At 45.4% G+C, this 25,472-nt stretch overlaps 1 protein-coding gene and 1 long non-coding RNA gene across 8 annotated transcripts in view; both read right to left on the minus strand.

The window, feature by feature from the left end:
- Positions 1-23,175, minus strand: LOC309365931 (uncharacterized protein). Of its 6 annotated transcripts, none has more exons than XM_081904561.1 (7): positions 23,038-23,175; positions 16,079-16,220; positions 9,709-9,838; positions 8,140-8,181; positions 4,193-4,234; positions 1,933-1,980; positions 1-113 (listed from the first exon to the last, which is right to left on the minus strand). In XM_081904561.1, exons 2-7 carry the CDS (start codon positions 16,134-16,136, stop codon positions 101-103), a joined length of 333 nt encoding a protein of 110 aa, XP_081760687.1. In that variant the 5' UTR covers positions 16,137-16,220; positions 23,038-23,175; the 3' UTR covers positions 1-100. The 6 variants fall into 6 exon arrangements, with proteins under 6 accessions (XP_081760687.1, XP_081760686.1, XP_081760685.1 ...); XM_081904560.1 differs by having other exon boundaries at positions 16,079-16,261; XM_081904559.1 differs by having other exon boundaries at positions 16,079-16,267.
- Positions 1-25,472, minus strand: part of LOC309366120 — a 167,425-nt gene that overhangs the window by 18,915 nt on the left and 123,038 nt on the right. The gene's annotated exons all lie outside the window — the stretch shown is intronic.

Consider the following 25,472-nt stretch of genomic DNA (forward strand, 5'->3'; position numbering starts at 1 on the left):
TCTTTTTATAACTACACTTTATTTTGAACAAAGAAAAAAATCAGGAAGGTGAACCAGGACTCTTTGATTATTTCATTCTTGATATGAATCTGAGCTTTGCTTACAATCCACCCCTGTAAAAAGAAATAAGGGAGAAATGATATTGAGATAAACATAAGTATGGGACTAAAGTTCATTCTATCCTATTTCTCTGTGGATTTTTAAGGGCAAATCCATATAGCTCCTCAAAAATCGGGGCATAGATCATTACATCAGGGGAAATGGCTTGCAAAAATGTGCATATCAGTCAAAACTGTAAACAAAAAGGTCTTTTTCCGGAGAAATTTGCCCTAAAATGTTGGTGGTAATGAATGAATGTAATTTTGATTTTGTTTTTTAAGAGAAACTGAGAAGACCGAAATCGACAGATCCATCTGTCCCTAGTAGCAAGTCCACTTGGGAGTGGCAGATCTTGATAAGGAGAATTGCACATGAAATACCGTATTTTTCGCTCTATAAGACACACCAGACCACAAGACACACCTAGTTTTTGGAGGAGGAAAACAAGGAAAAAAATATTCTGAATCCCAGCAGCCAGAACAGCAAGAGGGATCGCTGCACAGCGAAAGCATCTGGCTTTTGGCTTCTGGGATAGCTGCACAGCCTGCATTCGCTCCATAAGACGCACACACATTTCCCCTTACTTTTTAGGAGGGAAAAAGTGAGTCTTATAGAGCAAAAAATATGGTACATAAAATCAGTGGGGGTTTTCTGGGGGGACTCAGGAGTACGCAGACCCCTAAACATTTTGTGAATCTAAGTTTGGCCTCATTCAATATGAGTAGGAAAATGAGAGTACCCCCTAAACTTTTGTTTTAGAAAAAAGCAGTGCATAAAATGCATGTGTGACATATAAAACTTCCAAGCAGAGCTTCAGAAAGATGTGTCACTTTCTGTGGGACTGGCTTCATCTGTTTCAAACTGTGCATCAACAGAGCTCTGCTCACTAGCTGGCTGCTATGAAGAGATTATTTTAAAAAGAAAGGACTCAGGCATCCCTTAAAAGGTAAAGGACCCTTGACAGTTAAGTCCAGTTGCAGAAGACTCTGGGGTTCCAGCACTCATCTCGCTTAACAGGCCGAGGGAGCTGGTGTTGGTCCACAGACAGTTTTTCTGGGTCATGTGGCCAGCATGACTAAGCCGCTTCTGGAGCAACAGAACACCGAAACTAGAGCACCAAACGGAAATGCCGTTTACCTTCCTGCCACAGCAGTACCTATTTATCTACTTGTACTGGCATGCTTTCAAACTGCTAGGTTGGCAGGAGCTGGGACCGAGCAATGGGAGCTCCCCCCATTACGGGGATTCAAACCGCTGACCTTCCGATTGGCAAGCCCAAGAGGCTCAGTGGTTTAGACCACTGAAGGAGTGACTCCACCTCCATCATTCTACCTGGACACTGAGGTCCAGTGCCAAGGGCCTTCTGGCAGTTCTCTCACTGCGAGAAGCCAAGTTACAGGGAACCAGGCAGAGGGCCTTCTCGGTAGTGGCGCCCGCCCACCCAGATGTCAAAAAGAACAACAACTACCAGACTTTTAGAAGACATCTGAAGTCCTGTTTAGGGAAGCTTTTAATGTTTGATGCATTACTGTATTTTAATATTTTGTTGGAAGCCACCCAGAGTCTCTGGGGAAGCCCAGCCAGATGGGTGGGGTATAAATAACATATTATTATTATTATTATTATTATTATTATTATTATTATTATTATTATTATTAGGCCACAGCACCTCAGGCATCACTTAGGACACCTCATATTGGGGATCCACAAGAGTGTGGGAACAGGGCCATGTTCAGATCCCAGAAAAATTCCCAGTTCTGGTCTGGGTACATTGAATCAGGCATGCTAACGTGGAGTCACAGCTTGCCAGATTCCTTCCCCACACCTACTCACGTGTGATGAGAGCTGCTGTGCTCAATTCTGACGGAAACAGTGTGTTTTCTGCAAAAAAAAAAACAAATAGGGGAATATAGGCAGAAATGGAATGGTTGCTTATTATTGTCATTTTCATTTACTATTTTAAAATGTTTAGATTAGAAAATATCAGAACTTTCTACAGAAAACAAACAAACGAAAACCCATACTGTTCATATAACATCACGACACTAGATGATGATCAATTCACAGTGGTTAAAGATTTTGTTCAGAAAAAGGCTTGGGTAAATGAAAAAAGACCTGCATGTCTCTGAAAGAGCAGGTGCTTGGAACACGACTTATCTCAGAAGGTAATGAAGTCAGTTTTCAAGAGGCGACAACAATGAACCTTGCTGCTAGTGGACACAAGGTGAATAGTAGCCAAGAAAATCGTCAGCCATGGAAAAAAAATATTTTATTTTTTATTTATTTCATTAAATTTATACATTGGTCAATTGTAAAAAAAAAATACCCTCAAGGGGGGAAATCACAACCCTACTTTAAAACATACAAAAGTTAAAATACTAAAACATATTAAACATATTAAAATTATCTCAACTTTCTAAGCATCTGGGTCAGTTAGTCTAAACTGGAATGTTTTACAAAGGTAAAGGTAAAGTAACCCCTGACCATTAAGTCCAGTCGCGGACAACTCTGGGGTTGTGGAGCTCGCTTTATTGGCTGAGGGAGCTGGCGTACAGCTTCTGGGTCATGTGGCCAGCATGACTAAGCCGCTTCTGGCGAACCAGAGCAGCACATGGAAACAACGTTTACCTTCCTGCCAGAGCAGTACCTATTTATCTACTTGCACTTTGACGTGCTTTCGAACTGCTAGGTTGGCAGGAGCAGGGACCGAGTAATGGGAGCTCACCCCGTCATGGGGATTCAAACTGCCAACCTTCTGATCAGCAAGCCCTAGGCTCTGTGGTTTAACCCACAGCACCACCTGCATCCTTTGGAATGTTTTAACAGGTGCCAAAAAGTGTACAATAGGCAGGGAGTTCCAAAGGGTAGGAACTAACCAATCGAGTTCTTACAAATGCAGAATGCAGGTATTACAAGACAACTTAGTAGTGTCAATTCTGCCGATTGGAATGGTTGAGTGGGCACATGTGGGGTAAGACAATTTTGTAGGTAAACTGGTCCCAAGTTGTTAAGGACTTTATATGTTAATAGTAACACCTTGAACTTGGTCCAGTAGCAAATCGGCAAAGGTGGCCAAGGAGGGGACTAAGGAAGGAGGCTGGCTCTCAGGTAGATGTGACTTAATGGGTACAAAAAAGGAAGAGAGAAATAGTTGTTGGGCTTCGGATCAAAGGATAAGGTAACTCCTTTCATCTCATGATATAACTTTTAATATTTACTTTTGGTTCTCAGATTGCATGTATGCAGATCCCTGTCGTACAGAATTGTTCTCATCCCATGTTTTATAGCATGGGTAGGCAAACTAAGGCATGGGGGCTGGATCCAGACCAGTCACCTTCTCAATCCGACCCACGAACAGTCTGAGAATCAGCGTGTTTTTACTTAAGTAGAACATGTCCTTTTATTTAAAATGAATCTCTGGGTGATTTGTGGGGCCTGCTTGGTGTTTTGACATGAGCAGAATGTGTGCTTTTATTTAAAATGCAGCTCTGGGTTATTTGTTGGGCATAGAAATTCGTTCGTGTGGGTTTTTCCCCTCCAAAATATAGTCCGGCCCCCCACAAGGTCTGAGGGACAGTGGACCAGCCCCCTGCTGAAAAAGTTTGCTGACCCCTGTTTTATAGATTTCATTGACAACAAATTTTGACATTTGTGTTCAATTGGATCATCCTTGGACTCATGGTTGTGTTGTTTTTGGAACACAGCAGTTTTGTTATCTCACTCTGTATTCCTGAAGGGAGATCCACAGGGCTGAGAAGGTCCAGCAGATCTCTGGTTTTGTTGGGGGGTTCCCAACTAGTCCCCATCCACAGATCTGCCAAAGACACATTGCAGTATCTTCCGTAACCCTGCAGTGTCTCAGCCAACAAAGCTGAGCTTGTTGGATCTTATGTCAGTGTAAACCCTGAAAATGGGCATTCCAAGGGCATGGTGGGGTTGAGAAAGGAGGGAAAGGGGGCTTATTCTGGCTCCTAAACCATGTGCCCTGGGAACCTGGCAAAAACTGAACAGGCAAAGAGGGTAGTCTAATGCAAAAGTCACAATAGAAATCAGTCGGCAAGGCCCAATACTTAGCAACTGGGCACAGTCTCACCTGGTGGCCCCATCAGAATGAGATTTGACGTGTTCTTTCTTCCTGAAATGGGAAACAGTTGATTGCCTTTTAGCCAACCAGGCCGAACACATACACAAATTCATGCATGCAGAATAAGGTAAAGGTAAAGGTACCCCTGCCCGTACGGGCCAGTCTTGACAGACTCCGGGGTTGTGCGCCCATCTCACTTAAGAGGCCAGGGGCCAGCGCTGTCCGGAGACACTTCCGGGTCACGTGGCCAGCGTGACATCGCTGCTCTGGCGAGCCAGAGCCGCACACGGAAACGCCGTTTACCTTCCCGCTGGTAAGCGGTCCCTATTTATCTACTTGCACCCGGAGGTGCTTTCGAACTGCTAGGTTGGCAGGCGCTGGGACCGAGCAGCGGGAGCGCACCCCGCCGCAGGGATTCAAACCGCCGACCTTTCGATCGGCAAGTCCTAGGCGCTGAGGCTTTAACCCACAGCGCCACCTGCGTCCCACTGCATGCAGAATACATTATCACAAAAACCCTGTTTATAAACTGTGGAGTGTGGTGGTTAAGGCTTAAACCTCCTGAATATCCTACATCTGGGGAGGAGCTTCCCAGGAAGTGGAAGCTGTGTTGTTCTTTGTCTGTGTCTGTGTGAAAAGCACTTTCGATTTTGGTGGAGAGAGAGACACACAGCATGTGTCCGAGTTCCGATGGAACTGTTTGTTGTTTTGCTTGCTGTAAATAAACGCTGTTAGAAAGAACAGTGAGTGGACCTTTTTTTCCCTCTTCTCATATGGAAGCAACCACTGCTCAGCTCTGCAGCTGCCTGGAAGCAGATTTATTGCACCGCGGAAGTGTGCCGGACAGGCAGTAAAGTTCACAGGTTATGGGCCGTTCATTTTGCTGCTAAGTGTGAGAAAGGAATGTTACGTCCAAGTACAGCTTTGAAGTCCTGCCAGACACTGAGGCAGTCAAGATTTCGCTGGTGAAGCGGAGCTGAAGGAAGCATCTTTGAGCACCGGCCAGCAGAAGCGTGAGGAAGCTATAGCCCCGGGAAAGATGGCTCAGGCTCCAGAGGCTTTCACCTTGCCTTTTGAAAGGCTGACTGGTCCCAATTGGGAGGAGTGGTCCGTAAGGATGAAGTACTGGCTGCTGGGAGAACAGCTCTGGAATTGCATGCAAACCCCACCACCTCAGGCTAGTGAGACAGTTTCTGAGGCAGAAGTGGCTGCAGCTCTGGAAAGGGATCAGAGTGTCCTGACCATGCTGAGTGCAAGCATGGACGCTTGGCTGTTGCTGAACCTTGAGGAGATCAAGGAGGCCCGGGTCACTTGGCAGGCACTGCAGAAGGCGTGTGTAGCCACAGTGGGAGCCAAAGACTGAGAGGGGGCCGTGAGCCCAGTGGGGGCTGATAGCCACGTTTCTAGAAGCTGTTTTTATGCTTCAACACATCTTTGTGATGGACAGGAACAGAGGTAGAGAGCTGAGAGGAAAGCAGTCGCAGGCTGTTCCTCTGGAAACTGTGCACCCAGGAGTGGGGGTGCAGGGAGAAGCTGTGAGAGCTCTGTAAAAACCTTTGTCTCCAAAAGATGTTTTCAGTGTGGAAGTACTGGCCATCTCGTGAGAGACTGTCCTGCAGAGGCGCAGCAGGAAAGGCCCAAGGCTGTGTCCCGGATCAACCAGATTAAGACCTCTGCAAAGCATGGGAAGAATGCCAAAAGTTCCAACTGGGTTGAGCGCAAGGAGTCAACAACATTGTTTCATCTAGCAGGTTTTATGGCTGTTGTGAAACCCAAACAGGAAGCCAGTCTCTCCTTTGTTGTTGACACTGGAGCCACACACACTTTAGTGGCCTCAGCTGGACTTCTTTGGAACTGCAAGACTGTGCAAAGTGGAAGATATGTGTCACTGGCAGATGGAAGCAGAAGGCCACTGACTCAGTCTGGGACCCTTTATTGTTCGTTCCTAGATCATGATGTTCAGGCTTTTGTGGTTCCAGAAATAGCCAACTGGCTTTTATCCATGTCTGCTCTAGTAGCTGGTGGTTTCTGTGTTCAGTTTGCAAATAACATGTGTTCTTCTTCCAGGGATGGGAAGCAGCTTTTCAGTGTTGAGTGCAAGAATAGGCTGTTCGTGGTTGAGATGCCTATTGCTGGTGATGACCCCCCTGAGGTAGCACAGGTGCAGTGCGCAAACATCCCACCACATGATGGCTGTTCCCATCTATGGCACTGCAGACTCGTTCATTCGAGTTGGTCCTATGTCAAGAAGGCCCCAGACTGTGCAGAGGGGTGGAAATTAAAGGGATGTGATAAGTTTCTGGATTGCAGAGCCTGTAAGCAATCCAAAGTGAAAACATGCTCATATCCCAGGTCGAGCAGAGAGACAAGAAAGCCTTTTGAACTGGTCAATGCAGATTTGTGTGGGCCTATGCCAGTAGCATCTCTGGGTGGGTCTAAATACATTTTGCTTCTCTTGGATGAGGAACTCTTGGGTTTTTTCGATAAAACACAAAGGGGAAGCCGCTGCATTGATTAAGGATTGGATCACAGTGGTAGAGTTGCAATTTTCTGCCAAATTGGTTAGCTTTCAGAGCGATAGAGGGGCGGAGTTTACTGGGTCTGCACTGCAGAGTTTCTTCCGCCAGAAGGGAATCAGTCACAGGCTGACAGCACCACACAGTCCTCAACAGAATGGTGTTGCTGAACGCAAGAACAGAACACTACAAGAGGCCATGGCTGCCATGCTGTTTGACGCAGGACTCCCACAAAGCTTTGGGGCTGAATGTTGGAAATCTGTGGCTTTTGTGAAGAATCACGTGTTTAATTCAGCTGTAGGGGACACACCCTATTTTCTGCTGCACAGTAAGAAGCCCAAAGTGCATTTCTTACATGTTTTTGGCTGTGAGGCTTGGGTCCTCATCCCAAAGGCCAAACGCAGAAAGGGTGACCAAGGTCCAGGAAGGTGATCTTTGTGGGATATGAACCTGGGTCCAAAGCATGGTGGTTCACATATCCTGATGGCAATCAGTCTCCGCTGCTAGTGAGCAGCAGTGCTGAATTTTGTGAGCAAAGTGGGTGGACACGCATACATGGTAACCCAGATGTTCTTTCAGAACAGTTTATTGACTCAGATGAGGAGGAAGAGGAGGGAACTGAACCTGTTGCTGAGGAACAGAGTCCAGAGCAACAGAGTCCAGAGCAGTAGCGGCCCAAAACCCCTCCAAGGGGATGGCCTAGAACCCCTCCACAGTCCACTGTCAAGTCTGAGCCAAAGAGTGAGCCGTCCTCACCCGCAGGTCCAGCTGTGAGGTTCAAAAGATGCAGCAGCTCAGAGGGGGAGTTCTCTAACACTGGGGATTGTCTGGCTGGCCCTAGTGGGTCAGAGGGGGTACCAGATTTTACGCTGAGATCAGCTAGCACCACTAAGGGTAAGCCGCCTGACAAGTTTGAAGCCACAAGTGTGTGAGTTGGTGTGGCTAGGTGTGAACCTGAAACTTTGAGGATGTACAGAAGCTGCCTCAGGAAGAAGCCAGCAAATGGCATGAGGCAATGCAGAAGGAGATGAGTTCAATGGAGTCTCTAGGTGTGTTCTCCCTCACAACGTTGCCAGCTAGCAAACAGGCTGTGAGTAGCAGGTGGGTTTATCGCCTTAAACCCACAGAATCTGGAGAACCACAGTACAAGGCTAGGTTAGTTGCCAGAGGGTTCACGCAGCGGAAGAGGCTGCATTACACAGAGGTGTATGCTCCCACCTCTGCGCATGCTCTTAGCTGTTGCTGCACAAATAGGTTGGGAGATGAGCCACTTTGATGTGGGGTAGAGAAAGGAGGGAAAGGGGGCTTATTCTGGCTCCTAAACCATGTGCCTTGGGAACCTGGCATAAACTGAGCAGGCAAAGAGGGTGGTCTAATGCAAAAGTCACAATAGAAATCAGTCGGCATGGCCCAATACTTAGTAACTGGGCACAGTCTCACCTGGTGGTCCCATCAGAATGAGATTTGACGTGTTCTTCCTTCCTGAAATGGGAAAATAGTTGATTGCCTTTTAGCCAACCAGGCCGAACACATACACAAATTCATGCATGCAGAATACATTATCACAAAAAGCCTGTTTATAAACATTCCCCCATGAAAGCAGCCAATGAATTCATTTTCACCTGTGGAATCTTCAGGTGCAGTCAATAGCTTTCACTTCTCCGTAACCTTTTTAACAAATATGGCAATTCTGTGTGATGCATTATAATCTGTACCCACCAAGAGAAAGAGTTTTACTTAAATGGGAGTCATTACTAAGTCCTAACACCAGGGGATCCAGATAATGTGTCCTTGGGTGTGATTATAGGTGACACTCTGCTAAGAAAATTACCATGTCCTGCTCCTTAAGGAAGCTACTTGGGTAATATCTACCCAGCCTGTTCTGATCCCTCTAGTACCTCTTCACCTCAACCAGCTGAAGAGGGAGGCTTAGCATTGGTGGGGCATAGGACCACCTCATGAGAAGAGAAGACTCCCTGGAAAAGACCCTGATGTTGGGAAAGATGGAGGGCACAAGGAGAAGGGGATGACAGAGGACGAGATGGTTGGACAGTGTTCTCGAAGCTACTAGCATGAGTTTGACCAAACTGCGGGAGGCAGTGGAAGACAGGAGTGCATGGCCTGCTCTGGTCCAGGGGTTCACGAAGAGTCGAACAACAGGGCTACATTCCATGTTCTGTCCACCTCCACTCCCTTTCTTCTCCCTTTCTGCAGCTCCTCTCCAGCAGACCCCGTATTGAGAGCAGCAGTGGTGGCCAGCTGAGAAGAGAATGCCAACCACCAAGCAGAAGGCAGCCCCATCAGAAGCAGCCAGGGCTGTGCCAGTCAGGAAACATGCATAGCCATTTTCCTCTGCCCTTGTGGAACAACTATCACCACCCCAAGCCCTCCAATCTCTGGTGCAAGTTGCAGCAGAGGTATGTGGGATGTCGCTCTCCTGTGAGAAGTGGCAGGGCTGGGTGGTCAGGCACAGTTGCTGTTCCTGTTGGGAATACCCATCCTCCCTGCCAGGGCCTGATAGCAATGGGGAGAGCAAGGGTGCTTCCATTGGCATGCCCAAGACCTCTGCCCTGTTCAGCCCCTCCCTCAGATGCTCGCAGGATTGTCAGCTCATGTAGCCAACAGAAACCACAAAGTCAAGTGCTTCAGGCAGGACATAACCATCACCTAACTGCTGGTTCTGTGATAGTGTTGGGGAGCTGGCAGGGTGGCTGCAGGTGATAGGGATGTCAATGTGAATTTCAGGGCGCAGCGGATGGGGGTGCTGCTGTTACTTTCAGCTGGTTGAATGCCCTCCACCTGAGCATTCTGCAGATCTGCTAGGACATGGCTGCTGCAGCAGCTGCAGGGACTGGAAGTCGCCCCCCTCCTCCACCATCTAATTCAGGTGGTAGTGTGGGATGAGAGCTGGCTGCAGCTACATTGGCCAGTCCTGAGGGTGGGGCATAGGACGCTCAGGATCTTATGGAGCCATAGAATTTTAGATGACCCTGAGGCATCCTATCTCACCTTTTACAGCATATCTTCAAACTGTCACATTTTCCAAGCATGTCATAAAAGGGTAAGCACTTGTCCCATCGAAAACATTTACCCTTATTAATGCTTATGCAGTCATGGGAACCATAAACTTTAGAGACCACTGCAAAATGAGAGGAAGAAAGGGAAGAGTCAACCTTTATAGCTAGCATACAATAGATTGAGAACTAACTTCTTCATGAGCATCTGACCCTATTATTCAGGCATTGGATTAAGTGTGTGTGTGTGTGTTTGCATGTATTGAAAGATGAGTGATGCTACAATCTGTGGTGGCTGATAAAAACTCAGACCTTCATGTGATGGGTGCAAGGTCTGAAGTGGGGGTCTGTGTTACACGTTACACATGGAACTGCCTCTGGAGATGGTTCTGGAGCATCATCTGGTGCAGAATTCAGTGGCCAGGTTGCACACTGGGACAAAATGGTTTGAGCATGTTACTCCAAATCTGACCCAACAGCACTGCCTGCAAATTGATTTCCAGGCCCAAATCAAAGTGCTTAAATGGCTCAGGACCACAATACCTCAAGGACTGTCTCTCTCATATGAACCTACCCAGACCCTCTGATAACCCTCTTAGGCCTTTCTTCATGAGCTTCCTCCACGAGAAGTCTGGAGCGTGGCAACACAAGAATGGAATTTTCTGTGGTGGCTTCCCATTCATGGAATGCTCTGTTGGAATTCTGCTACCCGGTCATCGGTATGTGCCTATCTGATCAGGCACCGGCTGAATTCCTTAGACCTCCCTCCGGCGTCTCCCGGCAGGATAAACAACACGAGGTCCGTTCCGGCGATTTTCCTCAGGCTGTGAGGAAAACACACCAACTGCTTCTCCTCCTCTCCTCCTCCCTGCATATCCCCAGGGAGGGGAATCAGACACAGACAGTAACGTATCTACATGTCCTTTTATTTGTGTCTTTCAGCAGTCATACAGAAAACATGTCTGCTCTCTTCAACAAACAGAGAGAAACCCCGACTCCACCCATGTACATCCTGTACAGGTCATATGACAAACCCACTGAGCTAACATCCGGTGCTCAGTACAGAATGGACTGCCCCTTTGTTCCCATGGCAACAGTCACAAACATCCTGTTTGGCTTTCCAGCCACAAGCAGCAGACGGTGCTGCCTTTGCTTGCTGCAGCTTTGGTGCTTTAGAATAACATCCTCCCCCTAAAGTATCAATGCGTGCTGCGAGCAAAGCGTCATCCAGAGAAGAAAACAAACAGTTGTTATACTTATAACATTCCCCTGTTGTTTCAGTTCCACCCTTGGAACTACCCGCCACTGGTTTTACCAATGTACCTCTCTGGTTGTGTGACTTCCAAGGAATGAGTGCTTCTGCATTACCTTGGTTAACAGCTCTCTGTTGTGCCTTTGTCTCTGACTCAGACACAGCTTCAATCTGACCTTGGTCATTTACAACAGCAACAGCTAAGTAAGCAAACTTTTGTGAATACCTCTTGGGTGGTACACCCTTCGTTGCTCTCTCAGACCTACGTAAGAGGTGCTGCTCTTCTCTGCTTTCTGGTTCAGCCTTTGAACTCTCTGGAGAACCAGTACTAAGCTTAATCAGTGGTTCATCCTCCTCTTCTGAGGGTCTGGTCATTGTGTGAGACTTCCTCTCAATGACTGTGACAACTGAGCTGTCTGAGCTATCGCTGTCATCATCAGTGCTGCTGAACTCAATAAAATCAACATCATCATCATCAGAATCACCATCACCTGTGGGAAATGTGTGAACAACCACTCTCTCCTGTTCAGGAGCACTCTCTAGAAATTTTGTGAGAATCACCTTTCCAGATTCAGACAAAATTACTCTGTAGAGACCCTTTTCATAACCCACAAAAATGCCTCTGGCATTCTTTACTCCACCTGGAGCTTCTGTTCTCACATGAGACCCAAAAACCTTGAAATGGGCAACAGAAGGTTTTCTGTGGAACAGTTTCTCAAAAGGAGAACATCCCAACTCTTTTGAAAACTTTCTCAACCACGTGTAACAATATGACATTAGCGATTCAGCCCAGTACTCATGTGGCAGATGTGAACTAAGCAATTGCGCATGCATTCCCTTTTGCAATTCTTTGTTCACCCTCACACAAACACATCTATTCCAAGCTTCTTCGGAAGCTGCAAGTTTGTGTCTTATCCCTTTCTTCTTCAGGAACCTCTGGAACTCCTGTAAAAGAAAAATTGGCTTCTCATCTGTGCAAAGACAATCTATGTCAGCATCATGCATATTTTTAACCTTGTCACAAAACTCTTTAAACCTTTCTAGGGCTTCTTTCGGTCTCTCCAAAAGATAAATCCAGACAAAACCTGTAAAAGAATCAACACATATTAGGTAATACTTTGCATTGCCTCTAGATGGTGCTAAAGGACCAATCACATCAGCATACACCCGCTGAAATGCTCTTTTGCCCCTCGAGGTGACCTGCTTGGCGTTCTTCTCAGCTACACCTGCAAAAGAGATCATGTTAGAATCACAAGAATTACATTTCATGTAATCACTTTGATCAAAAGTCAACAAATACAGTCCATCTTTCTCTTTGGCAGAAAGATACAACTCTCCATCTTTGTAGATCTCGCAGTTCTGATCATCATAGGACAGTTTTAGTCCCTTCTTGGCAATCTGCGAAGCGCTGAGCAGATTGTACTTCAATTCTGGAACCAAATAAACATTGTTTATAGTCAAGTTCAGACTTTTAAGATACACAGTCCCAATTCCGGTCGCTTCCAGCTCTTGACCGTTGGCTTGTTGTACAGCGAAGCTTCGCTTCTTAAACGACGAAAATAGTCCTCTGTGTCGACACATATGAACTGTGGCTCCAGTATCCAAAACAAAGAAATTCCCCGCTTCTGGTGTGGCTTTTAGCGACATCAAAGCCTTTGCAGTCTTTGCCTTTGGCTTGGTGTGACCTTTGTCTGACGTGTCAGACTTTGTGGAGCTTTCCTTAGCTCCTCTGTTCCGACGTGGCTTCGTACAGTTCCGCTGTAGATGCCCCGTCTGGTCACAATTGTAACATCGGACAACGTTCATAGCTACAGCACCTCCTCCAGTAGCTTGAGCTGTGGGGGTGTTAGAACTCCGTTCTTCCCTCCCTCTGTCCTTCACGTCTAGGGCGGCAAGTCTGTCATGTTCACAAAGAACAACGGCAAAGACCCTCTCCGACGTGAGATCATTCGCTGGGAGGGACCCCAGCTGACTGGCAACTGTTTTGTAAGTCCGATTCAGGCTGTTGATCACCATGAAGCAAAACACTTCCTCCTGCAAACGGAAATTGCGTTCCACCATCTGTTGACGCAGAAATTTCATTTCCGTCAGGTGCGCTTGAACATCTCCATCAGGCGCAAGCCTCAGGTTGGTCAGCTTCTCAAAATACAGCAACGCTGAAGAACCTGCATCTCTCTGATGTGTCCTTCGCAGCGTGTCCCAAACATCTCTCGCGTGCTCTAAGCCTTGTATGTGGATCAACTGCGAATCTGACACACACAGAATTATAGCCGTTCTGGCCTTCACATCCTGTGACTCCCAAGCACGCGTTGGCGCTGCAGGAATGGGGTTCTCAATGACGTCAAACAGTCTCTGATTCTGCAGCAGGGCCTTCATCTTAATAGACCAAGATGCATAATTGTCACTGGTCAAAAGGGGCGGAGAAGGCAGGGCTCCCCCCTTCCTGGCATCCATTTTGAGTCCTTGCATTGACTCTTTAAAACACAAGCCTCTAAAATCCAATAGCTGGCTTGTTTACACTCTGTGCACCTGGCAGCTCTCAACGCTGGCTGCGTTGGAAATTTCCAGGAGCTCCTCAGACTTCGTAGTCATAACAATTCACTGTTGCTTTCACTTCTCCTCTCTGAGGATTAGCCTTCACTGAAAGGCGTCGCTTAGCAACAGCACATTCCAATCCCTTGGAGAAGAAACCACAGGAATGTTTGGTATGCGGTTTCACTTTTAACTGGAGCTGTTTCCCATACGCTGCTCCCTCGAAGCAGAAAATAACTCAATCTGCATCCACTCTTCTAAGCCCGAAAATCACATACCTGGGCTCCGTGGCTTTTGCTTCCAGCATGCTCTGGTCAGCTTCTGGCTGCAGAGAATCAGCTTTCTCAGGTCAGGCATCCATGGAAGCCACTTCTTGATGCAGAGGGCGATGAAAACAGGAACCATCCTCTGCTACCAATGTTGGAATTCTGCTACCCGGTCATCGGTATGTGCCTATCTGATCAGGCACCGGCTGAATTCCTTAGACCTCCCTCCGGCGTCTCCCGGCAGGATAAACAACACGAGGTCCGTTCCGGCGATTTTCCTCAGGCTGTGAGGAAAACACACCAACTGCTTCTCCTCCTCTCCTCCTCCCTGCATATCCCCAGGGAGGGGAATCAGACACAGACAGTAACGTATCTACATGTCCTTTTATTTGTGTCTTTCAGCAGTCATACAGAAAACATGTCTGCTCTCTTCAACAAACAGAGAGAAACCCCGACTCCACCCATGTACATCCTGTACAGGTCATATGACAAACCCACTGAGCTAACATCCGGTGCTCAGTACAGAATGGACTGCCCCTTTGTTCCCATGGCAACAGTCACAAACATCCTGTTTGGCTTTCCAGCCACAAGCAGCAGACGGTGCTGCCTTTGCTTGCTGCAGCTTTGGTGCTTTAGAATAACATGCTCTCCCCAGGGAGGCTTGGCTGGTGCCATCATTGCCAGACAAAAACCTTCCTCTGTTAATCAGGTCTATGGCATTTAACTACCTGTGGCCTTTTAGAAGTGGGTGTGATGTTTCTAAGGTGTTTCTCTACCCCCTCCCCCCCATTTTTAATCCTTCTTTGTGGGTTTGTTTGTATGTTTGGCTGGTTGGTTGGTTTTGATTTACCCTGGGTTGACTTGGGTAAAATAAAATGACTAATAAATTCAATTATTATTAATAATAATAGCATGGTAATGTATGCATACATTGGTAAAATTGCACACTAAAATACATTATATTACAGGGAAGTTCATGGAATTCAGAACTATGGAGAAATGAATTTAAGATTATGGAAGAATGAGAATCCAAAATGAAATGGAAAGGTTTGTACAACCTTGCCCAACACACTTTACATGCTTTGACCCCCTACCCCTCATGTTTTTTGAATGTTTGAACAGGCTATTGACTTCTATTTCCCTTGTTGCATAACTCCTTTATTACCGTAGTTTTCGCTCCATTACACACATTTTTTTTCCTCCTAGAAAGTAAGGGGAAATGTCTGTGCATGTTATGGAGCGAATGCTTCCCTCCTCCGTGGCTTCCAGCGGGAGAAGAGCCGCTGAGAGAAGCAGAGCTTGCTCTACACGTGTTCCTTGTCCCTTGAGTGCTTATCCTTCCCTCCCCACTTAAAAGGTGGTTACAAAGCACAGATCCACATGGATCCTCAGGATTTTTGCACTGGGTCACACCAAATTCACCATCAGATCACATAGCATGTCCATGGCTACAGTTTGCACCAAAAAAAATCACGCACCCACTGTTGCCTGGGGCCGCAGTGGTGCAAAAACGTGGTTACAAACATAGATCCACATGGATCCTCAGGATTTTTGCATTGGACTACCCCAAACTCACCATCAGATCACATGTCTGTGGCCACAGCATGAACCACAAAAATCATACATCCACTGTTTCGTGTAGAATAATTTTTTCTTGTTTTCCTCCTCTAAAAACTACATGCGTGTTATGGTTGGGTGCGTGTTATCGAGCGAAAAATACGGCATTTTAAATGTTATTTGTTAATCAATGAAACGGTAAAAGATAGAAGCACAAGGAAATAAAGAGATAGTGTTACAGCAAGTTGAAAGCAGCACAATAGCATCATCATTGAACTTACTGTTCCAAAATGTTACCCAAATAAATCCAATTTTTCCACAAATCTGTTAAGTTATATTATTTTGTAAAAAGTTAGCTTAATCATAGTTACCGTGAAACAAATTTTATCAGTACTCCTGTGTGATGAAGATGGTGATGATAGCCCACCCTTCACCAGTAGGTTTCAAGGTGAGTTAAAGCAATTTGAAATCCAGTTACAAACAAATCACAGTCATAGGAACAGAATGGGTCCTGAAAACACACATCTCAGGTGTCAAGAGGTGTAAAGGGTTGCATCTTCCTCATTTGCCAAAAGTGGTATAGTGAAGATGCCAGATGCACTTCGGTTGGATGGGAATTCCACAATTTAGGGGCTACAACAGAGAAGGGTCTCACTTGGGCAACTATCAGATGTTGCCTTTAACTCTCAAAGTCCTCACTAGCTTGGGACCCAGAGCTTCATTTTGCTTAGAACAGCTTGACACCCATAATATCTTACCTGGAGAAGCCCAAGATATCAATAAAAGAACAGCAAACAAAAGCCCAAAGAACTTCATGGCTGTTTTCCTTTGAGTTCTGCAAAACGGGGTGGACTCTGTTTTTCTGTTGCAACGAAGCCAGGTGAATTGGTGATGGAAGCTCTGAGGGGGAGGCAGGAATGGATCAGATGAGGATGAAACAACTGAAACTCAATCCAAACAAGAAAGAGATTTTAATACATGCAGAACTGATTATTGTAAGACAAGTTGGTCCATCATCTCTAGCCATGGGCCATGTTGGCTGATGTTGATGGGATTTGGAATTCAACATCTTGGAGGGTGGGAACAGATTCCCCATCACTGTTGAAACACACTAAGCACCTTTGAATCTTACCTGCCAACTTCAGCTAGTCCTTGCACATCTGCCTGTCTGTGAACAGCAAGAACAGAATTCCTAGAAGGGGTTTGAATGCAATGCTATAAGGAACCAGACGACAATATGGTCTCTATGGAAGCTGCTTCCGAAACTGAGCCTCTGTTTTCAGACACAGTAGTCCTCTGAAGCTTGGTTGCTTGGGGAAGGGTTCAAGCAATGAAGACATTGAAACCATGTCTTGCTTATGGACTTCCCAGAAAATTTTGAATGACTAGCTCTGGAAATAGAATGCTGAAGCAAATAGACTCTTGACCATATTCAGCATTGTTCTGCTTATGTTCTTAGAACATAAAAAGCCTGTTGGACCAGGCCAAGTGCGGCACTCTGTTCATGGGCAGCCAGATGCTTGTGGGAAACTCACAAGCAGGATTTGAGCATGAGACCTATCCTGCAGTTTCTAGCAATTGATACTTCAGAAGTATTGCTGCCTCTTAACTGTGGAGGCAGGGACTCAGGTGGCGCTGTGGGTTAAACCACAGAGCCTAGGACTTGCCGATCAAAAGGTCAGCGGTTCGAATCCCCACAATGGGGTGAGCTCCCATTGCTCGGTCCCTGCTCCTGCCAACCTAGCAGTTCGAAAGCACATCAAAGTGCAAGTGGATAAATAGGTACCGCTCTGGCGGGAAGGTAAACGGTGTTTCTGTGCCCTGCTCTGGTTCACCAGAAGCGACTTAGTCATGCTGGCGCATGACCCGGAAGCTGTACGCCGGCTCCCTTGGCCAGTAAAGCGAGATGAGCGCCGCAACCCCAGTGTAGGTCACGATCCCTTTACCTTTACCTAACTGTGGAGGCAGAGCATAGCCATTATGGCAAGTAGCCTTCAATAGTCCTCTCCACCATGGGTTTCTCTAATCATCTTTTAAAGTCATCCAAGTTGGTGGCCATCACTCCTGTAGGAGCAGGCTCCTACATGATAAGCCGTGCGTGATAAAGTACTGCTTTTAATCTGTCCAGAATTGTCCAACATTTGACTTCATTGTACATCCACAAGCTGTAGTGTTATGAGAGAAGGAGAAAGACTTTTCTCTATTCATTGTTCCATGCCATCTTTATTCAAAAAACTTCTATCATGTCAACTCTTACTTGCTTTTTCTCTAAACTAAAAAGTCCCATATGCTGTAAACTTTGCTCACATGGGAATATGGTTTCGGGGACCTCACAACCACATGCCCCATGTCAATTGTGCCAACATGTACCATGACCACTGCTGCCACTCAATAGGCAATATCCACTATGCTTGCTCCAAGCGGTCAATTCACCCTGTCATCTGTATTGATGTTCTGGATTACCCACAGCCAGGATCCCTCCACCCACAGAGAGTATCATTGGCACAAAAGGATAGCTGTTTGTCCCACAAAGAATGAGTCCCTTCTCAGGAAATGTGCTTCTTCCTTATACCCTTACTCTTCCTGAATGCAAGGGAGCTATGGTTGTTGGAGTGGGACACAGCTATAACTTCTCTGACTCTTATTTTTTCCAGGCCTCAAGGGAACAAACCTGTTCCTGTAGAGCCCTGAGCTCATTGTACCTTAGACACACTCAGGAACAATATATTTCAGAACCTGGGATGAACCACAAAATGGCACCTTTCACCCCACTAGACAGGGAAGAAGAGAGGAGTGAAGATCTATATCAGGAACAAGGGGTGTGGGTGAAATTAAATCAACCCAAACCAATGGCTGAAATTGGAATTGTGGCAGGGGGAAAGGGGTCTGATGTGAATCACGCAAGGGCAGCTACATGATACTTCCTGCAGAGTATAATTGGCATGATGTTTACTGACTTTTGAAAGAATGAGTTTAATGGATGTGGCATTATGTAAGCACATTATTCTAGAAGTAATGAGGAAGAGGAAATATGGGAAGTATAGGAACAGGAAGAGAAGAAATTAAACACTAAGGTGAATTGGTGCAGATATAATTTTAAGGTGAATTTGTCGCATTGATATTCACTTTTCCTCCAGTGTGCTCAAGACTGTACATGTCCTACGGTGCCCAGACAAACCCCCATCAAAGAAATGAGAAGTCCTAAAAGTGCATACCCACACAAAGGCTGCTATTTCCCTAAACTCCAGATCAAGTTTAAAAAGCGCCTGTCCTAATACCAAGCGTTGGGACACCAAACTTCTTGCTTGTACAAGTAATAATAATAATAATAATACTAATAATAATTTATTATTTGTACCCCACCCATCTGGTTGGGTTTCCCCAGCCACTCTGGGCGGCTTCCAACAAAGATGAAAGATACACTAAGTATCTACTATAGGTAAAAAGGTAAAGGTAAAGGACTCCTGACAGATAAGTCCAGTCACGGGTGACTCTGGGGTTGCAGCACTCATCTGGCTTTACTGACCGAGGGAGTCGGCGTTTGATCGCAGACAGTTTTTCTGGGTCATGTGGCCTGCATGACTAAGCCGCTTCTGGCAAAACCAGAGCAGAGCATAGAGATGCTGTTTACCTTCCCGCCGGAGCAGTACCTATTTATCTACTTGCACTTTTTTGGTGTGCCTTCAAACTGCTAGGTTGGCAGGAGCTGGGACTGAGCAACGGGAGCTCACCCCATCATGGGGATTCAAACCACCAACCTTCTGATCAGCAAGCCCAAAAGGCTCACTGGTTTAGACCACAGCGCCACCCGCGTACCTATCTACTATGGGTATTACCCATTTATTCCTATTCCATGCTTTGTCTCTTTCCAGTTTCCAATTCAGGTGCTAGCCCTTCCATTAAGCAAACTGAGGGAACTGCCGCAGGCAGGATGCATGTGGGGGCAGCAAAATGGCACCCCCCATGGACCACTGTTTGCCAATTCACCCCCTCCACTGGAAACCACAGGAAGGGAGAGTACAGTTGTACCAAGGTCCTGTTTGGGGGTTTCACACATGCATCTTGTTGTCAACTATGAGAACAGAATGCTAGACCATTGACCTGATCCAGCAGGCTTCTTTTCTCATCAGTAAGTAGATCTGCAATGCTCCTGTTGCCATCTGCACTGGAATCCATGTAGCACGAAGTGATGGTATGTAGGGCTGGATGATATATCAACATATCATACAAAACCAGTTTGAAGTTTATGTTGTGATATCGGTTTCATAATTTTTGACCTGGCAATATATCACGAATCATGGTGTCTCTCTGTGTATTGTGCAAAAATCACAATGCAGGGGAAACCATGAAGCCAGGCAATGCCTCTACATAGCTCCATCCTTATTTCATACAGCCTGATATATCGTGATATATTGTGATATATGATGATATATCAGACAGTGTGATAAATTGTTGTTTAGGTGGTGATATATCACACTGTTGAAAACCAGATATTGCCCAGCCCTAGATGTTTGCCTCTACATAATTTAATCCTTATTTCAGACATCATGATATATAGATATACCACAATGTTTAGCTGATGATATATTGTGTTGCTGCAAATCAGATATCGCCCAGCCTTAATGGGGAGAGAGGAGTGCAAGTGAAGGCCCTATTCTTTTCTCAGGCAACATCAAAGAAAAGCGCACTATGTTTCTCTGTATGCATACCTATCTAAGCTTCTGAGATTGTGTTCAGTTCGTCCTGCACCACCCACTTCTGCACATCTCAGGTGGTGACTATGTGTCTTTCAGAATTACCCAATGCACAAAAAAAATCTACAGTTTAAGATGTCTGGCTTTCACACAACTGTCATTCCAGAATATGAGGATGAACAACATGAAAACTCATCTCTCTGAAAATCTTTCAATATGGATGTTTGCTGCAGCTAGGATTTCAACAGCCCCAGCAATGAGAAACCTTGAAAATCTACATTTGTTTTTGTGACATAAGAACACATGGACCTTTGGCCTATTGTGGGAGAAAATATGTGTCGTGCATATGTGTGTTTCCAAGGCAATGAAGGATCCACAATTCGATTATGTAATCTGGCGGGATTTTATTTCCCATGCTTCAGAAATCGATGTGCAATTTCACCACATCAGCTCAGGAAATATGGATGCCTTGATTTATATTGGTATGTCAACATTTATTTCTCCTATTATTTATTGTTTGGTTGTTTTGTGTTTGGTGTGATGCAATGCTCTGCTTCCACAGTCTGAGGTTGATAATAATGGCAATTTAAATTGGGGGGTGATATTGTGTGGCCCTGGACACACACACCCCATTTCAATGGCAAAGCAGTTTGTGTGACCACTAACATCTTCTTTATTAACTGCAGTAAAAATGGGGGCGGGGTCAAATCAGTGTATATAATTTTTGCTCCATAAGGAACACAGCAAGTAGTTCTGATTCATATTCGAAACCATTGAAAAGCAACGGTCTGTGGATTACTATTTTGGAAGCCATATAAATATTTTGTTCCTGTGATTAAAAGCACCATAGCAATCCCAGTCATTGCAGTGGTTGAATTCTCAGTAAAAGTAACAATGAAAGTCTATTGGCTTCTCTTTTCTGTCCTCTCATGGATGGTTTTAGCTCTCCCAGGTAAGATCTCCTTTGATTAACAGGCTATGCCTGGTGTAAAGGATTTACATGACATATTATATAAATGAGTGGTGCAGAAATATCCTTTGAATCATCATTTCCACAAATAGCAAACTCAAGTAGTTGCAGAAAAAAATCCCTAACCCAAGTTAGTGGTTTATTGTACGTACCTGAACGACCCCATTTGTCATTGGGTTGGCATATGTTCAGAAAAACCTGGACATCTCCTTTTGGAGGAGGGGCAACATGCCCATCCACATGAATTTGTACATCTAATAATAATAATAATAATAATAATAATAATAATAATAATAATAATAAGAATAATAATAATAATTTATTATTTATACCCCACCCATCTGGCTGGGTTTCCCCAGCCACTCTGGGCGGCATCCAAAAGAATATTAAAATGCTGTGATACATCAAACATTAAAAGCTTCCCTAAACAGGGCTGCCTTCAGATGTCTTCTAAAAGTCTGGTAGTTGTTGTTCTCTTTGACATCTGGTGGGAGGGCGTTCCACAGGGAGGGCGCCACTACCGAGAAGGCCCTCTGCCTGGTTCACTGTAACTTGGCTTCTCACAGTGAGGGAACTGCCAGAAGGTTCTCGGTGCTGGACCTCAGTGTCTGGGTAGAATGATGGGGGAGGAGACGCTCCTTCAGGTATACTGGACCAAGGCTGCTTAGGGTTTTAAAGGTCAGCACCAACAGTTTGAATTGTGCTCAGAAACGTACTGGGAGCCAATGTAGGTCTTTCAAGACCAGTGTTATATGGTCTCGGCGGCCGCTCCCAGTCACCAGTCTGGCTGCTGAGTTCTGGATTAGTTGTAGTTTCTGGGTCACCTTCAAAGGTAGCCCCACATAGAGCGCATTGCAGTAGTCCAAGCGGGAGATAACCAGAGCATGCACCACTCTGGCGAGGCAGTCTGCAGGCAGATAGGGTCTCAGCCTGCATACCAGATGGAGCTGGTACACAGCTGCCCTGGACACGGATTTAACCTGTGCCTCCAGGTTTTTGGGGTGGCTTGGGCGCAGGCTGCTCTGCACACCTCAGCTGCTGCCAGCCTGAGCCATAGCTGTCAATCATCCCTTATTTTGCGGGAAAGTCCCTTATCTCAGCACCATGTCCCGCTGCTGTCCCTTATTGATGATGTCAATTGATGATGCGCTTCCCAGCGGAGAGGTGACGGTGGTTTTCCTTGCTGCATCCCCTTTGCCGGGTTGCTGCGCTGTGGGAACCACCGCTTGAGGCCTTGTTTGGCTGCTGGCTGGGTTTTCTGCCTTTGGCTCAGAGGGGCTCAGAAGTTGATCATACCTGTGCCTGGAAAATCCCTTATTTTGGCTGCTGATCCCTTATTTTTGAGGCTGCTGGTCACTTATTTTCAAATCTGTAAGTTGACAGCTATGGCTTGAGCCGAGGAAAGAGGTGCACAAGGAAGGTGGCAGTGGCCCCCCACACACCTGCATGCCTCTTTCACTAGCTTAGGCTGGCAGCAGCTTGGGCTGTCCTCCTTTTTGCTCTTCGAGATATGGCAACCCTAATTTATCAGTCAAAATATGGGCAGTACTTTTGAAAATAATAATAATAATAATAAAATACTCTTTATTAATTTTGCACATAACTTCTGAAAACAACAAAACAAACACAACGGGAGAAATGGTTAATTACATTTTGTAGGACAGTACAGTGGTACCTCGGGTTACATATGCTTCAGGTTACATACGTTCCAGGTTACATTCTCCGCTAACCCAGAAATAGTACCTCAGGTTAAGAACTTTGCTTCAGGATGAGAACAGAAATCGTGCTCCAGTGGCGTGGCAGCAGCAGGAGGCCCCATTAGCTAAAGTGGTGCTTCAGGTTAAGAACAATTTCAGGTTAAGAACGGACCTCCAGAATGAATTAAGTACTTAACCCGAGGTACCACTGTAAATATAAATGATATAAACGACTAGTGCATCTTATACTCCACAAAAGGAAAGGAAACCTTGGAAATAAGCTGAAAATGAGGGGAAACGGGCATGCGTTAAAAATAATAATACAAAACTCTACAATTCATATCATTTTCACTTACACCATACTTATTCCAGGAGAAGTAATAGAAGTACTTTTAAACATTCGCCCCCCTCACTGCCTGACAAGAACTGGAGAGGCGAGAAGTTAAGGCTGCGCACCAGATTCAACCAAATCACAAATTCAGAGGAATCCATTTTCTCACCAAGCTAGGCCACACTCAGTCCGCATGACAAATCATCCAGGTAGCCAAGAAACAGGATTCTACTTTGTGACATCAGAGGAGCATGAGAGAGAGAATGGTCTTCACGTAAGACATTCCATCTTCATCACCCTCACCCCATTTAATTCCTGAGCTACTGGAACAGAGTCAAATGTTTGTTTGTTTGACTGATTTTTATTTTTATTAAAGGCACCTCTACAAATACAATATACAAAATACAAATTTTTGATTCAGATATTTTTTTTTCATCTCAGAACTTGAACTGGAGGAGGTGAGCTGCAATGCTGCTGAGATTTCCTAGTTCAGAAATACAAGTCTTGAGGGTGGGGAGACCAGAAATTCTTTACTCAAATCACCAGGAGAGGACGGTGACACCTAAATTCTTATCTGGGTTGAATTTTAAGCCAGACAAGTAAGGAATGCAACTCCCCACCTGCCTCTCAAAGTAGACCTCAATTATTCGTACACACACACACACAAACACACAAGACCGGATTTAGGTTTGATGAGCTAAGCTACTGAAGATAATGGGGCCCTTCATGTGTCCAGCTGTCCTTTGTCAACAACAAATTGTCACTGTTTTTTGTGTGTTGAATATATGCTATACGATAATTTATGGACCTAATAGGTATCTAAAGCCATTTGCACATGTTGCCATGCAATCAGTCCATGCAGAATGTAGGCACCCTATACAGTGGTACCTTGGCTTAAGAACTAAATTCGTTCTGGAGGTCTGTTCTTAACCTGAAACTGTTCTTAACCTGAGGTACCACTTTAGCTAATGGGGCCTCCCACTGTTGCCGCACTATTGGCTCCATTACAGGGATTGGCTCCTGTAATGTCAGTACTAGGTCATCTGCGTAGGCTTTAAGTTTGTAATGTTTAGCTCCGACCTGTATACCCTGAATCTGTTGGTCCCTTCTAATCATGTTCAGCAAGACCTCCAGGACTGAAATAAAAAGCATAGGGGAAATTGGGCAGCCTTGTCGTGTCCCTCTGAGGTACTATTTCTGGGTTAGCAGAGTCTGTAACCTGAAGTGCCTGTAACCTGAAGCGTATGTAACCAGAGGCACCACTGTATATAGAAAGGAGCAAACCAGTGATATTTCAGGGAGCAGGCTAGTGGGCAGGGCCCATTACTTACATCATAGGAGCCTACACAACACAAATCACTGTTGCTGTATGTAGGTTTTATTTCATCTGTTTTTTATCTTATATTTTGGAAATGTACATCCAGTTTTTTTCTTTAATTTTTTGGGGGGCCCCAAGAGCATAGGGCCCTAAACTATAGCTTGTTTAGCTTATATGTAAATCCAGCACTGCACACACACACACACACACACCGATCCATGCTGCTTACCTAAGCTGGGCTTCCTGACAGTGGCCGGCGGAATTAATGAAGGAAAGAAGGTCTTAGATACACAACCTAAGAGTATACAAAGATAGCAGGGGGCAAAGAAACATCCTTTCCACCTTCACAGGTGACATCAAGCAGGAAGCAGAATCACCCAGGAAAGGAGGGGTAGGGTGGTGCTGGGTGGATGAACTTTGGTACCTGGGAATATTAATGGCGATCAGAGAGAATACATAAGGGAAGGACCATAAATCAATGACAGAGCATCTGCTTGGCTTACAGAAAGTCCCTGGTTTAGTTTGAAATGCTCTCCATCTGAAACCCTGGCATGTCACTCCCAGTCGGTCTAGACAACACGGAGTTAGCAGGAGCAATGATCTGAGCTGGTATAAGGCAGCTTTCTGTGTTCCCCCCTTTGGGCAGGATGCAGTTTGACTTACTTTCCTTTGTATAAAACAAGCCTGAAGGAGACCCCCCACCCGCTCACAGGTCCTTGTATGATCAGTGGAAACAATTGGTCCTGGCAAGTATTAACCACTCTCAATTCCAACCTGATAATTGCCACCTGCCCAGATTTTAACTTGTCTGAATTAATTTAAAGATGTATTTTAATTAACTGATGTCTGTTTTTATGCATATTGTGTTGTTTCTATGATGTTAGGCGCTCTGAGACTGGCCTCGGCCAGGGAGGGTGGGATACAAATAAAATTGTTGTTGTTGTTGTTGTTGTTAGGTCCCAAATTAAAGAAGGGGGAGAAAATTTATTCGGTTTGCATTTAAAGGTGAACTTCTCTCCAGTTCACAATTTCCGGTTTCTTATTGGCATATTATTGCTTTTTACAGGCCACTGTAAGGAGCCTTGCTTTGAAACTTCTGCTAGAAGAAGAAGAAGAAGAAGAAGAAGAAGAAGAAGAAGAAG

Source organism: Podarcis melisellensis (genome assembly GCF_964234715.1).
Source record: "Podarcis melisellensis genome assembly, chromosome: 3".
In the NCBI taxonomy this organism is placed as follows: domain Eukaryota; kingdom Metazoa; phylum Chordata; class Lepidosauria; order Squamata; family Lacertidae; genus Podarcis; species Podarcis melisellensis.

Bases quoted from the DNA above. Each gene is read 5' to 3' on its own strand.
- LOC309365931 (XM_081904561.1), bottom strand. From the start codon at position 16,136: ATGAAGTTCTTTGGGCTTTTGTTTGCTGTTCTTTTATTGATATCTTGG. The intron at 9,839-16,078 runs GTAAGATATTAT...CTCATTTTGCAG, and splicing joins GATATCTTGGGCTTCTCCAG to TGGTCTCTAAAGTTTATGGT. The intron at 1,981-4,192 runs GTGAGACTGTGC...TTTTTTTTGCAG, and splicing joins CATTCTGATGGGGCCACCAG to AAAACACACTGTTTCCGTCA.